The following is a 17,909-nucleotide window of genomic DNA, read 5'->3' on the forward strand; positions in this document are numbered from 1 at the left end:
CTTAGGCTTATTTCTTTTATAAACACAAGTATGGAGAAATAGCTCAATAACATAACAAGCATCTCTCATATTTTCTTTTTAAGCATAAAGCTATAGATAATAGTTGCAATACTGTAGCTAAACAATGTTCAGTCCACAGTAACAAACCAAGATGGGGGGGGAACCCTGCTGTTTGTTACTCTGCCTTTGCCTCTGTTAATAATAAAAATTCTGTAGTGTGTTTCTAGACTAATTTTAAAAGCTCAAAATAACTACTTCCACAATTTTTCTAGTTAATTTGTTCTAAGCTTATAAGACCTCGGTTTCAAAAACAGGAGTTTTATGTAAATCTTCAAATCTAAGTTTTCCTTAAATTTGTCTATCACCCCGAGATTATTCATCTGTTTTGAAACCTTCTTTACACCCTGAGAAAACATTATTAGTCCCAAAAGGCTAGACCTTTCTATTCATTTGTACTCTTCCCATTTCTAATAAGTCATTGCTATTTTTCCTCCATGACATTTTTTCCCCCTGAATGTGCTAGCACGATACTTTCTGTAATACATATTTTTTGAAAAATAAATGTTGTCTCCATTTGGAGTTGTGCCTGATCTCCCCTTTAGCTAAATACCTAGGTTACTCCCTGCCTTCTCCAGCTTTAATGGCTCTATCAAAGTCCAAAATCATAGAGTGGTATCAAGTAAGCTTCATGCAATCAACCATTGCTTAACTCCTATAACCTTTTTTTTTATATCATTTCTTTTATTTCTATATCTGTAACTAATCTTTCTTTCAAAGTCTGTTCTGTGGCTGTGTCAGGTCACACTATACTGGGTCTCCGCTGCCTGATGCCCTTCCTCTCCTTCCCTCCCCGTTTAACATAAGCAGTGGATTTGCATTTCTGGAGGTCCAAATGCTTAAACTATTGCTTAAAGATCATAGCCACAGCTCTGTCACCTTCCACTTAGTCTTTCTCCAGATTGCTGCATGGTGCTTTGACAGGACTCTCTGCTCCGACAGCTAAAGCAGATAGCTCTTGCCAAAGCTCCAATGGGCCTCTGTGGTTTATAAGACAGAACACAGACACGGACATCAACAGACAGGAGATCAAAACCAAAATACATCCAACAGATGAATGAAGTATTCTTCTATTTTTTACAGAGTCCAAAAAACTGTTAGTGATCTCCTTACCTCTGAGTTCCTTGTGGTTTTGCATGCACATGATAAAGCATCAGTTCCTGAACGCTTACAAAATGTTAAGAGTTTCATCAATCACAGCAGAATATAAATAAAAGGTAAAATATGCAAAACTCAAAAATAATTATATGGATACATTTAAAAAATTTAAATGAATACCTTCAGATACAAGTTCTTGAGCGCTGTATGTCCTTTCAGCAGGGCTAATAGCATCCCTGCCTTACACTATGCAAAACCTTGCTGACATGTATATAAATCTTTTCAACTCAGTTTGACAATTCAGTCAGGATAAAAAGAACTTCAGCTACTTAACAGTACTACCAGTACAACACAGTTACAGTTGTAGTCTTGTTCTGACATTACATCTGTGTAAGCTTAGAAACCCAATTTAAAAAGGAAAAAAAATTTACCTGTAATCATATTTTCTTTTGTGAACATGATAAAGTCGTTATTGCTAAGCTAAAGGATACAAGTCTCAACCCTTTGTTCTCTTTGGTATTTCAAGGAATATTAAAATTTCAGGTAGAATGAGTGGTTCAAATATATATTGTCTCCTGTCTGAAAAGCTAACGTAGATTGCCCAAAACAAAGTGACTGTAATTCAACCAGTTTATGCTGAACACCTTAAGAAATTCTTCCACAGCTCAGGGAAAGGGACTACTTCTAAAATACATAACTACATTAAGGTCTCAGTGTTATTGCATAATTATTTTACAGGGTTTTTCTAGGTTCAACTCTGAGGTCCAAAGATCCCATGGGGTCCGTTCAGTATGATGCTCTCTCCTTGGTTGACACTGCAGAGATATTTTTTTTTTGATATAAAAAAAGCATAACAGCTTACTTCCAAGTTTTCTGGTCTTTTCATAACATCTCTATAAACATTCTCAAAATGTTTCATAAATTTAATCAATTTATTATACAGCAATATAAGATCTTCAGAATGATCTTTTCAGCATAGAAGCAAAACTGTGTTTAACACGAACATAAAGAACTACCACTATAATAAATCTCTACACACTATTCAACTGAGGGGTTTATTCTCTTTTTTCCCCCCAGGCTTTGATTACTTGTCTGTGTAATTTTGAGATGCCTGTGTACTTTACATTTCACTAACCAGTTAAGAAGCTGTTTCATCCATTAATTTCTGAAATATATTGTTTAGCTTTATGTTGAGGATTTTAACTTGCTTATTGATCTTTCATTCTTTATCTTGCTCAATACTCAATGTAACATTTGAAATCATTTTGCCTATTTGCTCAACAGAACATGGATAGCGATAAATGTCTTACAACTTTTTTTTTTTTTTTTTAGATCTGCCTTTCTGATTAATAGCCTACTGTACATTTCTCAATGTTTTAGTAGATGAAAGGCTGCCTCAAACCTATATTCATTTTCTCCGGACTTAGAAATCCAATTTTTATATCACATTCAATACATGAATAAATATTAGTAATTTATGCTCATAAATTTATGCTCCAGTTAAAAATGGGTTGCACATCAAAAAAGTGAGATTTGTAAAGTACTAATTTGGAAAAATACCACTATTAGCTATTCTACATCATTTTCTATCAGCAGAAAGCACCAATGTGGTACATTGGCATAAAGCAGCCCAATTCAACCACCGCATGTATGTGTAATTTTTTGTTATTAGTCATTTTCTCTACCTCTGTGAAGCCTAATGCTTTGCTCTGAATTTCCACCAAAAATTCCCTCATTTCCTGATATACAATTATCATTTTGCCTCCCATAGTTACATTTAAGATGTACAAGTGGGTAGCCTGTTAAAACACAGGAGTATATCCTAAAGAATGACCTCAGAAATTGAATTACCAGCGAATGCTGAAATTGAGTTTTCAATGTGCAATGAGTAACAAGATTCAAGCTCTTGATTTAGGATGCTCACTCTATTGACAGAATATGCTGCAGAGCCTGAAAAGGCTATCAGGAGTATGATGATGGGAACAAAATAATCATTAGTTCACTCACACATCATTGCAAGCTGAATGACAGGTTAACACACTTGAAAGAACAGGCAAAACAGGAAAATCTTCTAATGAATTGGGATGAAAGAACTTGAAAGATATAAATGTTGTTTGCATCAAAACTGAAATGAAGTGGCAAGAGGCCTCAGACATCTATTTCAGTTAAGAGCAAATGACACTTGTTAGAACAGGACAAGTTTCAAAATATTGGCCAGGACACTTTATTCAATCTTGAATTTGGCCATAAATGCATAAGATGGAAAAGACAGAAAGCATTCTGTTTTTATCTTGTGAATATAGATAACAGTATAAGCTGAAAGCAGGAATATCTGAACAATTATTTGAATCCCCTCAAACTAGGGAGAAGCAGACATGAGGTACTGATGACATTGATGATTCATGTCAAACCAGCACACTGTCCTACTGAGAGTATGAAATGTAACTACGCTATTTTGCAGTAACGATGCATAGGTGATACTCACCATTCTGCAAGAAGCCATAAGCAATGAAAAGAGTTGATATTTTTCTCCCTTTTCTCCACACTTAGCTATGACCATCCTTGTTCACTCCATACACACCCAGTCTTTCAGATTTTAAAACCAATACAAATGTAGGTGTCTAACAGTCTACACCTATCACTGAGCTACAGCTACCCCAAATGGGGAAAAAAATAAAAATCACAAGGATAACAGAAGCTCCCACCCCCTTTTTGGAAAAAGTAAGAGAATAAACCACACTGCTGCTTTAGACAATCACAGTACACACAAAATTATGGCTTTCAAATAAGCAAATATATCAAACAAACAAAAAAAAGATCAATATCCGTTACCAGGCTAAACCCAAGCCTTCCACTTTATAATGTGATTAGACATTGCTTGTTTTTAAAATTCATACTCCTCATGCACTACTTAATTGGCTAGAGTTTTCCAACTCGTGAAGTTTTACATTAATAGAATTGTTTCCCAATGAACAAAGCAGGTAACAGCTTCTAAAAACTCCCAGCGATAACCCAGTACAGGCACTATGAAAAAGAAGTAGGCTGGGATTTTGTTTTACCAAGCCTAAAACCTTTCCTATTTTACCTGTCAGAATACACATTAATTCATTTATTCTCTGGGAATGTAATTTTTTTTCCCCTGTAATACAGTGGGATGTTTCCGTTATCTGTTCATCTGTTCATTACCATCAGCTTATGGACATAAGTTACACACAAACTTTCTAAATACTGGAGTGTCCTGCAGGTACAGAGACAACCACTGTGTGCATTCCTCAGTGAGCAACAGCTCTCTAAGGCAGGTGCCAGGGCTGGAGCCTCAGCATTGCAAAAATGAGTGTATAGTTAGTCACTGAGATGATAATGCATTATTCGGCTAGTCTCATTTTTGCTTTGGATAGCATTCTGGCCACAGAACGTACGGCCTTTTGAGAAACCACATCATAAGATGCAATCAAAGGATGTCACAGCATGCGATGCTATAACATACAACACACAACAGCAACATTCTCAGTCCAAAAGGAAAAATTGGCAACAGTATTAAAAGCATAGAGGGAATGGCCCATGGAAAGACAAATATCCCATTGTACCCATGTGAAAAAGTCACCATGCCCAGATCAGTAAGTATGGATTCAAAAAAGTCAGGCAGTAAAGCATAAAGATACAATAAAACACTGTTTGAATGTCATAAAGATCATATACTGCCTAATTAGCAGAAAACATGAGGGCTAGTTTAGACAATGTATAGTCAAATTAATAAAATGTTAATTATTCATGTTCCTATTCTACACAGATATAAATGGTTTTTACGGTCTCTGTCCTCTGGAAATGAATCACAGATGTCACCTAAAGCATTCACTACTGGCTCTGCATGCAGACACACACAAGCTTATGTGTCATCCCCTGCAACCTACACAAAGGTGTACCCCAAGCATAACTGTTATTTCTTATAACTGTGCAGTTGGTAAAATACTGAAAACTGCAGGTTTCCTCTGTGATTTTGCCAGATGTAGTTTACACAAAAGTTACTATATCTGAACATCACTTCAAGCCAGGCTACTGGTAGCCAGAATTACAGAGGGTATGAATGGGTAGGCTGTTAAAGTCCACAGTTTATCAGTACAGATTTGCTCCTTTGCCTTCTTACAATGCCTTTGACAAAGGACAACACCTCACAAACTGCATAGTGCCCCTTATCTTTTCATCTTCTACTGCAACCTCCATCTCAACACATCTGCTCCTCACTGCAATAATGCCTCATGTAAACTATGTTCTACATCTCTCTACTTACCTTCTCCCTGTTCCAGCAACACTGTACATTAGTGAAGGACACCTGGTTCCTCTCTATTGCTGCTTTTCAGGAATGCTTTTCCAGGACTCTTCAAGACAATATTGCCCCTTTGTCAACCAGCAAACTCCAGTCTTGTAGCACCAAAACGCATGTATTTCTGTGGGAGGCATCTCCTGTGGAACAGCAAGCTAAGGTGGCTGGCAAAATTTGGCAACCACAGCCTGGGATGCACATGCTGCAGTCCAGGTTAAGAAGCACATGCTGTCCCATACCTGCTCCTGTCCACAAGAAACTGTTTTGTGAATCTATGTTTACCCAGGCCTGAACTACAACCAAGTTTGCCAGACATATCAATTAACAGTTTGGCTGTGGTTGAGCTGAGGCACCACCAGAATTCAAAACCTGAAAGGACGGACCTCCTTTAAGAGATGAACACATTTATTGTCTTCGTTGCTTGGAATAGAATACTGCTTGATACCTCGTCTGGTACCAAGGGAAAGCACTAATGAAACTGGCATTTCACAAGGGGAAAAAAGGACCAAGAACAGCATTTTTCAAGCCATTTTTCTCGGTGATGCCATAACATTGTTCAAAGATAAAACCAAAACACCAGGGATTGGCAGAGATACTCACAATAGGAGAGCAGCAGACTCAGGAGATGACTCAGAACTAATTTATCTAGCACAAGCATTAACATCTGTTATTTAGCCCCTTAACTCGAGTCAATGCAAATTTTGCTTAGTTAGTCCTCAGGTCTTGTCATCACAATCTCTGCTATCAGAATTGCTGAAAAAAACCCATCTTATTCAAGTATAACCCTTGAACTGTAAATATCCATTGTAAGTAAATCTTTAATTTCCTTGAAACTGAATTTTTTCTGCTATCCTTATTTTATGCCTTCTCCACTATCAATATTGGAGATTGTCTCCTACTGTCTGTGAAAGATTTCTAACCATATCCGACATGAACTACCATCCAGACAGGGACATCTTTGTCATCATTTTGGTTGTTGGTTATTATAGAACAGAATAACTTATTTTCCCCTCTGCAGAGTCCGGGCACCTTAGACGCATGCAAGCTGGATGTACTGCCATTTTTGGCATGAACGTGCTCATCACAGTTGATTTCAAATCTAGAGAAAAATCACCTTTACAGGATTCTCGGAGACAGTCACTCAAAGATATACAAAGACGTAAAATCCATAATAAAGAAACTACAGGGGGTGAAAGAATGTCTCTGGCTTTGTACACAGCTAGACTATCACTTGACTTTGTGTGTAACGACAATATCTTTTACAGGAAAGCTTATCGCACCAAGGTAGAAAATTCTCAGAAAAAATGTTTTGTCACCTACACCTGCCATTTTCTCCTTGACCAAGATCAAATACCTCAAACTTGACACTATGGTCAACAATCTTTAAGCCGTAAAAAGAGGATACCCATTTAGTTCCCGAGGCTGCTCTTAAAGGAAGTTCAGCCTACCATGACATACAATGGCTCCTCTATGTTAAAAAGGACAGCTAAGCATTCAATTACAGACTACACCTCCTCCCCATAATTAAGGTCTACTGTTATGAGAATCTCAAGAAAGAACAATTGTATTCCCTACTTCATTTGCATGCTATGAAACCACTGACCCTGTTGTTCTGGAGAGGAGACTTGTGTTAGTCTGTCTTCTCCAGTCCCCTGCCAGAAAAAAAAAGTTTTTGTTCTACAGTAAATTTGCAGGGTGACCTTTGATCATCTGGAATGAAAACACTTTGAACTGGCATTGTTTGCTATTTGCACAACATGTATTTGCATGTTCTATAAGTTGCCTATGCTAAAGACAGTACACCAAAATCGGTTACCAACACCACCAGAATACCGTATAGCAGTGCAAGGCAGGGGGAGGGAGGGAAGAGTTAATATGGAAAATCTCATCACTTTTTAAAAAGTTGCAAATATTCTTTATCACAAGTATTTACAATTTTTGTAATCTAAAACCAGATTCATCTTCCTTCATAGAACTGTGCTTTGAGTATCTCTTCATATCCTTATTAAGGAAAACTAGCCACCGTACAAGCACGATGGATGGAATAAATCCCATCACGCTTTTTACAAAGGTTTTCACACTGATGTTGTAACTCTGAAACTCATAGTAAATTTATTTTCAGAGTAGTCTCAGACTTGGCAGTCTTGGTATGTACATTACTAACATTTTTCTCGTAAGAACTTAATTCACGTGAGGGAAGCCTATGGTATAGATCCTACACAATTAAATTATTTTCTCAAATATCAGTGACAAATTCAAAAGAACAACTGCAGCACAGGAACTAGATTGTTATTTGCACAAGAATACTGTGTTTCCGCAGTAGAACAACTCCCATAATGATTTCAGAGCTCTCCTGTTAGAGCCCTCAGACCTGAAATGCATCTGCCTATATCTCTCAGCTATTGTTCTTGGTACAAAGTCAGAGACAAAGTTTGGATAAGCAATCTTATTTTTCAGATCTCTTCTGTCACCCTTAAGAGCAAACAGATGGGTAACTATGATGAGTAGGATCTACCCACATACAAATTCAAAGGAAAACAAAGAACTACTTACTTTACAGTCATTGCTGCTCTTTGAGCTGTTCTGTGCATAAGGATGTCGGCTTGCCTTATGCTTCCACTGGCAGAGTAAAGCTCTGGTCTTACCTGAGCTCTGAACAGCAGCTGGGAGCATGCTGTTCTTCATGGTTCACAATACAGTAAAGGCAGAGGCTATACCTGCCTCTCTGTGGCCCTTCATGAACGTAAAAATTACTCCAGGCTTCTACACAAAGGGTAGAGGCAGACACATCCTGACCCACACGTAATGGCTTGAAAAGCAAGTTAGCTGTACTGCTTCCTAGCACGCAACTGCTTTTCACAGTCCTGAAGTGAGATATTGGCTTTATTTAATCCAACTATATCATACTCATATTAACATAAACAAACCAAAAAAAAAATAATCCTATTTTTTATGTACAATGTTCCTCTTTGTGTTTCAAAAACATTACAGAGGTTCATATCAACAAAGGGCAACACAATCAAAGACAAATTCAAAATACTTCAGAATAACTTTTCATTGAAAAAAAACCAGTACATCTAGCAGCTTACTAATGCACAGCACATATAACTTAGGAAGTATTCAAAAAAAGAAAGAGAAAATAAGATTTCCATTACCTTAGAAGTCCTTATATCCCAAGCTTTAACTTCTGGGCTGAACCCTCCACAAATGAAAATATTTGACTCTGTAGGGTGGAATTTCAGCACGCTGATCCTAAATTCATTTTTGCTGCTGAATATCTGCTTCCCTAAAATAAAATAATAAGTGGAGGTTAAAATTTGAGCAGCAAATGAAATACGTTATTCATTTCAACCTAGTTTCAAAAACATCAAGGTTATCAAAGATTAATATATTTATAGTAACATATTTCAAGTATCTGGGGCTACACTACTGAAAATACAAGACTGATCTCACTAATTTTTATCCACGTGAGAATTCCCCTGCACATGAGCCTCTACACCACTGACTGCCTCTTACTGAACGGAGAGAACCAGTGGTTTCCCACACCAAGGAGAGGAGCTCCACTGAGAGCCCAGGTCAGTCAACATGCAGGACTAAATCCACAGATGTAACGGTTGAATGTTTCCCTACAAAGAAACCATAGTCTTTTTTTTTTTCAGTGGGATAAAAATCACTAGAATAAAATACTGTCTGTACAGAAAAACAACATCCCAAGCTGTAGTACAACTCGAGTTGTTTACTTTCTGTGAAAGTAGGAGTGAAACTTCACCTTGAAAGTAGGAAATAATTTGCATACCATCATATCAAGGCAATAGCTGTTCCCATGGATACACTGCTCCCAACATTTAATTGTGTACACTAATTTCCACAGGATCCTGTGGTTAGTATCAATTTGATTGTTGACACTTTCGAAGGCAATAGAATTCAGCTGGGTTAATTTGTAGAACTTTTCCACAGTCCACTGCTTCCTTTCATCCTAACAAATTCATGATATTAATATGCATTTGCTGAAATATAATTTTTGGAACAGCAGCACAGACCAAGATAAATACATCTGCTCAGTTTCACAATTTCAGCTGTGCTTTATATTCTATATTTTATATATAAAGATCTACATTAAATAAAGTTACTGCTTTAAGCCACACTGAAGAAGGTACTGCAGAAGTGAGAAAAAACCCACCTTAAAACACTGTGACAAAAGCTCTTAAAATATTCATTAATCTGTGTTTTTAGCAAGTGAGAGCTGTCTTAAGATAGGCTTTCCTAAACAAATGAAAAATACTTTGAGCTAAAAACATTAGTGACAGATGTAAATACTTACTGTTAGGTGAACAATACTGAAAATCATTCATATTGATTTTTTTTTAATGTTTATTTCATGATTTGGAGCCAATTTATTTGATTTCATCAGTTCTATTTTCCCCATCTGCTGAACTCAACTTACACAGTCAAGAAGCTAAGACTTGACAAATTATTTATTCTTTTTAAAGAAGATAAGAAAGAGATATTTTACTTCATCACACATGCTCTCCAAGCTAGCAGGGGCAGGGAAAATAGATTGCAGGGAGCATAAGGGAGGGGTAAGTGTTGTCCTACATGAACACTGGGTTTTGTAGGAGGTTTTTGTTTTCTTTAAAAAGATTCTCCACCTATTACCCATGCAAGGCCTAAAGGGCCTCTCTGTCACTACCAAGTGAAAGATTTAATTTAGTCCATAAGTTCCTTCCCCAGAAAGAGAAAAAAGTCATAAGGGCCACAGAGGTTCTGTCTACAAGTCATATGCAACAGTGACCATCTCTAATCATGGGAGCTTTCAGCAATAGCTAAAAAAAAAAAAAAAAGAAATACTCCACAGGGAAGGAAGAAAGTATTAAAATCATTAGTTAAAGAAGCAACAAGATATTGCTCTCATGTATGCCACTACCAGGCATCATTTGCAGGCTTTAGAAAAGCCACATACCTATATATCTTACTGCCATCCACAGTACTTGAGAAAATACTGAATTTCCCCATGGAGGTTCACTAGTCAGTTTAATAGCACTTCGATCCCAAAGGAATTTAGCTCCTACTAGTACCTAGTTTAATAAACTCTGGGAGCATAATCAACAAGTTTTCAATGGCACTGCAGGCAGAAGTCAGCAGAACTGCAGCCTACCTGTACTAATCCTCTCAAACAGCTTTACAAAGGATGCATGACACGGCCACTGTTCTCCATAAAGTGTGTTGTCCAAATGGCATTAGGCATATACCTAAGTAATCCAGTGGAACTCATCATTTAACTTTTTGTCAAACATTAATTGTTTAAATGGCTTTATTAAAATGTTTTTACCTCCACAAGACTTCTGAAAATTGATTTTTCTATAATATATACATTTTTCTTGCCATTGTGCTCTCTAGCCTAAGACATGAAAAAGACAACCAAAAAAAGTTGTGCACTAAATTCAAGATGTGTTTCATCTACTAACTACAACATCTGTTACCTTTTCCATAGAAAGAACATTGATCTAATTTTTTATTTAGTCCATCTTTCAATCTTATCCCCAACAACTTCCAAGTAATTCCATCATTTGCTCCATATTTTATCCAGAAACTAAAATTCTCCATTTCCCTACTCCATCTCCCCATTTTAAAGAGAAGTGGGCACCATTTTTGCCCTTTTCTTGTCTTCCAGAGGCTGTTATTTATGCAAAAGCTCTCAGGGACAGTCACTAGCAGAATTACACTGTAACAATCTCAGTACTATGAATTCTACATTAGTGTGATAATAAATAAAATTCATGCAAACAATCCAAGTATCTTACTCACCTCCATACTGTTTAACCTTCTTTTTCCTGTTTTAAGCTGTTACCTTCTGTTTGATGCAGATATTAACCATGCTAGCATTTCGACTGGTTTGAGGAGCAATCACAACACATTAATCTTAAAAGCTCAGGCTCTCTAATTAATACTTTGAAATAAAACTCTCTTTCTCATTCTCTCACCCCCCAAAGTGAAATTCAATCCAACGCCTCTTTTTGGAAACTCAGCAGACCGTGTTCTGAAGAGTCTGGCATTATTAGATGTATCCAGGAATTTCATTCTATTAGCATGTCACAGAAAACAAGAAGGCTGGAATGTAGAAAAGCAAAGCAGCAGCAAACATACTCAAAAGGGGGAAATCATAACATTACAGAAAGGGAACTCTCTTACTGCTAGAACTAAAATTCATGCAGGATACACAGAAGCTATGTTGGACTGCTTGTCGTACAAACATGCCTGGACCCAGCAAAATGAAATTTCCTAACATTTGTATTAATACATCCCTTCAACCCATACCTCTGGGGTATTGGGACTAAAGGGCTGAAGCACTGAGGCAGATTCTCTACACAGTTATGAAACCTCTACCACCGTAAATCTTTCAGAACCTCAGAAATTTAGGAAAAAAAAAATCCATACGAGAGATGGAACAGAACAGTACAGAAGATGATATGGAATAAAATATCTCATGCAATTTGGTATTAAATCCATTGCATTCTTAGCCCTTTTCTGTACAAACTTTATTTAGTGTGTTTTACTACTATGAGCAGAATTTGCTGCTTTCCAGGCTTTAACCAGGCTATGATGGAAGCTTCATTGCTTCAGAAATCCAGCTTCAATGTTTGCTAGAGACCCTGCTCTACCTTTCTGGAAGTCAGTATTTACAGCTACATATATTTTTCTCTACAATTATTCAGTTTATTAACATTAAATATTCAAAATTTTGGGGTTTCATTTTATATATTGTAAAAGATGTCCTTTGAGAGGAAGACTCCCTTATCCGTAATAGAATACAACAGCTGTAATTCAGCAAGCCTGTATATACCTTTATTGTGTATATATTTATTGCATCTTAGCTCCTAAAGGCAGTATAACAAATATTCAACCAATTCACAGACTGCAGAAAATTACATCTTCTGAAAATCTATTTGGCTAATTGAGGGAAAATCCATACCACATACCATTTGCCTAGATAAGAGGTGGTTATACCTTAGCAGAAAGCAAACGTTCTCTAAATGTTCTCTCAATCTTTAATTTTCACAATTTCAGTAACAATATCCACTACATCTTTGCAGTGTGTTATATATTTTTAAGTGCTTTAATTCAGTTCTTCATTCATTAAAAGCTCACCAGTAACATACACAGTATTAAAAAAAAATATCTTTAAAAAGATCTTGAACATATGTTTCTGCTCCTTTATGCTGCAGCCTACTGTGAAACTGCTCAACTATGAAATCAGATATTTTAAAGGCTATTTAACACTGTGAATTTTTCACAGAACATCAGCCCAGTGATTGAGCACAGGATGCTTCTATAACTGTGTTTAGTGGTCCTCAGGTTCACCCCCCTACCTGCATGATCCAGAAACATTCACTTCCTTACCCTTGTACGCAAAGAAAAGTGAAGCCCAAGACTTACAAGGACATGAGAGTAATCTTGCTAAGTAGAATGGATTTCCCTACTGTGTTTACAAAAAGACACAAGACTATATATTTTAAAAAAAAAAATCTCATTACAGTCACAATCTCTGTCATGCACAACAGTGAGAGAAACATTAGATTGATCAGACATAATTTGTTCTTAAAAAATTGACGTTGGCTGTTATTTATCCATTGTATCTTGGCATGCTTACAAATTGCTTTATTATTTTTCCAAGAATTAACATTATACTGACTATATGCGTTTCCTAATTTTTTCCCTGACATAGTCGCAAGTTTCTGGCATGCAAAGGTGCTTGAAATATTAGAACATTTTATCTTTTACCCTTGAAAGTGTCCCCAAAATAAATATTTTTTTGTCTTCTTATTGCAAAACTTTACATTAGTGAGTATCAAAACCAAAATGCTGTTACCTCCTAGCTGGAGACTGACCACTAAATTATGTCCAACGTATTACTTAAAACTGCAGAACTGGGGGGGAACCTTTGACCTCACATCAGAGATGCCTGTATTTATTCAAACAAAAAAAAAATGAAATAAAAAAGAAAACTCAACCAACTGGGATTTTTTCTGAGGCATCATATAAAACGATATTAAAACAATATACTATCTAAATAGTATTGGGAGAGAAGAGGAGGAATAGGAGAAGAAAGTCATAGCTTTCCTGAGGAGACATTTATGTATGAGAACTAAAACTCCTATGTGAACAAATACAGTTACATTAAAAATAATAATGTTATATCTATAGGACTACCAAATCAGAAAATAAAAGAAAATAAAGAAAAGCAAATTTGGACCATCCTTTTGGAGGTACAAAATGTTCTGTAAAGAAGCTCTCAAAATAATGTAAAATAAAACAAGTTAACAAACTAGATTTAAGCAACCACATTATATATATTCTGAACTTCCCTTCAAAAAGCAAAGCTTAATTTCAGTATCCAAGCCACAGTAATGTGAAAAGTTGCAAAATAATAGGGAGTTTAAACCCCCCATTATAAATCTGAGGAAGTTATATTTGAAATCAAGATCAGTCCATGAAATAAAACACCACTGCAGCATTTGGCAAAATAGGAAATGTGCCAAAATTTCTTGGAACATTCCCTCTGTCATAATATTAAAGAAATGAAGAGTATCTACAATATGCAAATAGTATCAACCCCGCCAATGTTCTGCCTGCTCTATTGTACCAATTCATTTGTGACTAATGAAAAATCCACTGATGAATAAAACATATATTCCAAAAATAAAATAGTTATAAATAAATTTTAAAAAATACAATTACCCTTCTAAAGTTGGTAGAGCATCTCCATTACATCTGGATTTAACAGAAGTTAAATGTCAAATGTACTTGACCCAGAATTGTTTTAAAAGCAGAGGGTTTTTTTCAGTGCTCTCCAAATATAGCACTGCTTACTACTCTGTAAATGACAAAGTGTCTGAACTATCACGAGTAGAAAATGACTACAACTTGTGGTGTTAGGAGACATGAACGAAACCAGGAAGTCTCACTAGTCCAGACTGCTGCATTATTATCATATTTGCAAAACCTTTCAAAAAGCTTTATTAAGAAATATTGTCTATAAAATAGGACAATAAAAAAAAAATATTGACCAGTAATCTTTACAGGCAGCTCAGCTGCAGGTTTTGGATCTACTAATATTTATGAAACATCATGCTGCTGTACTGAACTTGCCTTATGCAAACTGCAGTCACAGAACCACTCATGTAAGCAATGCATGAATAATCCCAAGTTCCTTAAACATTTTATGCATATTTTGCGTCAGATCCATACTTAATATGTACAACATTTTCCAAGAAAACCGTATTTGTGGAGTGTCTTAGCTTGACATCCTGGTGTTAGGACAATGAAGACCACTTAAGATAGTAATTGACAATCTATACAAAAATTAATTTTGAAAAAGAAGACTTGTACAACACCATCTATTTTGACCAAACCAGGACAAGTGAACTCCTCCTTCCTCAATAATTTGAATTCTTCTCTTTCCCTGTTTTTCATTATAGCATCAACAAGTCCTGTAGGTTGGACCTCCAGGGGTCCTCTAGTCCAAGCCCCTACCCAAAGTAGGTCCAGCTGCAGCAGGTTACTTAAGAGTTTTGTCCACTGAAGTTCTGAGTATGTCCAAGTATAATGACTCCACAGCCTCCCTGGACAGCCTGGTTTAGTGTTTGATGATCCTTAAGTTGAGCCAAAAAGTGTCCTGTCTTCCTACATTTGTCCTTTGCCTCTCATCATTTTGCTACATATCTCTGAGAAGAGCCTGGCATCATCTTCTCCAGGTACTAGGTAAACACTTGCTAATCTGGCCCGGGATGAAGTTGACCTTCTTTGCTGCAAGAGAACACTGCTGATTCTGATTCAGCACCAGAACCCCCAGCTATTTTTCTGCAAAGCTGCTTTCTAGCCAGTTTAGCATCAGCCTGTTCTCTTGCACAGGATAACTCCCTTCCAGACACAGGACTTTGCATTTGCCCTTGATGAACTTCATGAGGTTCCTGTTAGCCCATTTTTCCTGCTTGCAGCATCATAGATCTTCTAATAAGAACCTTCCTTAAATACACTTGACAAGGGGAAGAGGTTTGATGGTGTAAAATTGAAGGATAAGATTTCAGAGATGTGTCTTCTACCCTTGCATCAGGATTTTCTGATGTCACAAAAATTCTGCTTTGTGACTAAAGAGATTTCACCATTTGCTTCTACTCTGACGTTGTTCAGATCACAAAGACTGCAAAAAAGAAAATCACTCCAGAAAACACAATGTCCTAGGACAAGGGATACCCAAACTTCAGTCCAAGCTTAGAAACAAAATTTCCTGGAGAATTTATTCTATCACTGTTTGTTACAACAATGCTGGCACATTCCTTTGAAGAATCTCATAACTAGCTGTCCTCAGACCCAGAACAAACAATGAGCTAGACTCAAATTTTGATTTAATAGGGCAGAAACTATGTTCCCAACAGAGAAACAACACAGAATGACAAAAAAAAAAAAAAAACAAAAAACCACAAAAAAACCCAAACAACTGAGCAGCTCAATACCACACAAAGTACTAAGCTGTATTTGCAACCTTTCCTAAACTATTAAAAAGTCATTCTCTTCAGACTGTTAGGTTTCTTTTGGTGAAGGACATGTAGTAATTTTTATAACACAGATGTAACATAAAATCTATACTGAAAACAAAGAAGATTAGACTTTAGCATACATAAGTAAAAAAATGTTGAACCAGAACAACATACACAAAAGAAAAGAGCAGAGTCTTAAAGACAGCATTATGATTTATAAAATCCCACCGGCATGCATTTACTACATTTAAACACACTGATAGTTAGTTCAGTCTAGCAATGGAAAGTAATTAAGACCGAAGTCCAAAAAAAGTGTCTAAAAGTCCTCTGTGAAGGAACAGTTCTAACATCTATCTGAAGTTAATCAAAGAAGAAATCATTTCAGCACTGATGAAGAGTGAAGAGGAATGAATGATTCAGTGAACTAATGTAAATCGAAATCTTATAGCTGCCTTAGTGTTTTTCAAATGGAAATGAGGTTTTTTATATCAAAATGATTTGGATTCCAGAGGCAAACTGCTTGCCCTGTTTCTCTGAAAAGAATTAACTGAAATGTAAAGTTTGTTTGTTTTTTTTTTTCATACAACAGGGAAGAAAATCAGAAACTGGCCTGCATGCGTAGGAAATCAGAACAAAATTCCAATCCTACTTCACTGACAGTAAGGTCCAGACATCAACATTACAACTGCAGATCACAGGAGCTACAAAGCATCCTGTGTCCTTGAAATAAGGCAATAATGAATATCTAGTATTTTTAAGGATTATAAGCATTCATTTTGCCTTTACACACACAGTTTAAGTAGTTAGAAAAACTACATAACTCGCAAGTCAGTGAGGAAAGAACCATTTATAAGCTTATCTGTTCTGAACCTTGGTAAGTAGAATTTGTTATTGTTGTCATCACCTAAAACACTAGACATACCTTCTTTCAAATGAACCACTACAATCAACTTAATCCAGAATACTACCCCATTACTGGATAGTTAAGTCAAACAGACATTAAAAATCAAAGTGTAAGATTAAAATTGCGCATCTTTGGAATTCATTCTACAATTTCATAAAATGAGATTTTCCCCATAGTAGTCCCTTCAAATGACTCAGGCACATAAAATCTATTCTACTGCTATAAATCCCATTAAGAAGGTAGCCATTCTGTTTAGAATTTGTAAGCTCTATGGTCAAAATTAAATTCACTTGGATTAGTAAAATTCAGTTATGAGACTAGAAATAAGAAGCTTGCTGCAATGAGACGGAAAAATAATAAAAAAGCCTGAAAAATTGAACAAATTCATGTAGTACTATTACATCAAATATATAAAGCTCTTTTCCCCATTACAAAACCTGAATATTCTCAAAACTTCAATATTCTGTCACCGCATCACACGTTTTACATTCCCAAATTACAACAGCTCCCTTCTAGACATCACTGAATTTAAATACATCTGATATGGCAAATGTTGAGAAAAATGAATTCTTAGAGCACAGAAAAGAATCTTCTTTCCATGTGAACAATATTCACAAATTTCCCAGATCACTTGAAGAGAACTTCTGCTCTCCAGATACTCACACATAATGGAGTTACTTTTACATAAGAGAAAACCCTTCTAGACAAGAACAGCTTGTAATTTCTGTAAAGATTTCTTTTGTAGTCTTACAAAAAATATTGCAACTTTGCAGGAATTAAACATTTAAAATAAAATAAAGTGGAAAAAATAAAATTGCATCTCCTCAGTTGACAAGGTACTATTTTAGGCCTAATCCTTTATTTCTACACACACAGAGGTGTCCTATTATGTATGTCTCCAAAGAATGCTGCCGTCTGAATGCTGATAACATACATAAAGAAGAGAAAAAATATAGTGGATAGAAACGTTTTAGTTTATGAAGGAGACAGGAGG

General features: G+C 36.1%; 1 protein-coding gene across 1 annotated transcript in view; it reads right to left on the minus strand.

The window, feature by feature from the left end:
* WDR25 (WD repeat domain 25) overlaps positions 1 to 17,909 on the minus strand; it is a 64,488-nt gene that overhangs the window by 12,786 nt on the left and 33,793 nt on the right. The window contains exon 4 of the mRNA XM_037395405.1: positions 8,632 to 8,762. Coding sequence (XP_037251302.1) covers positions 8,632 to 8,762 — 131 coding nt within the window. The remainder of the gene's footprint in view (positions 1 to 8,631; positions 8,763 to 17,909) is intronic.

This window comes from Falco rusticolus, chromosome 7 (genome assembly GCF_015220075.1).
Source record: "Falco rusticolus isolate bFalRus1 chromosome 7, bFalRus1.pri, whole genome shotgun sequence".
Classification (NCBI taxonomy): Eukaryota; Metazoa; Chordata; class Aves; order Falconiformes; family Falconidae; genus Falco; species Falco rusticolus.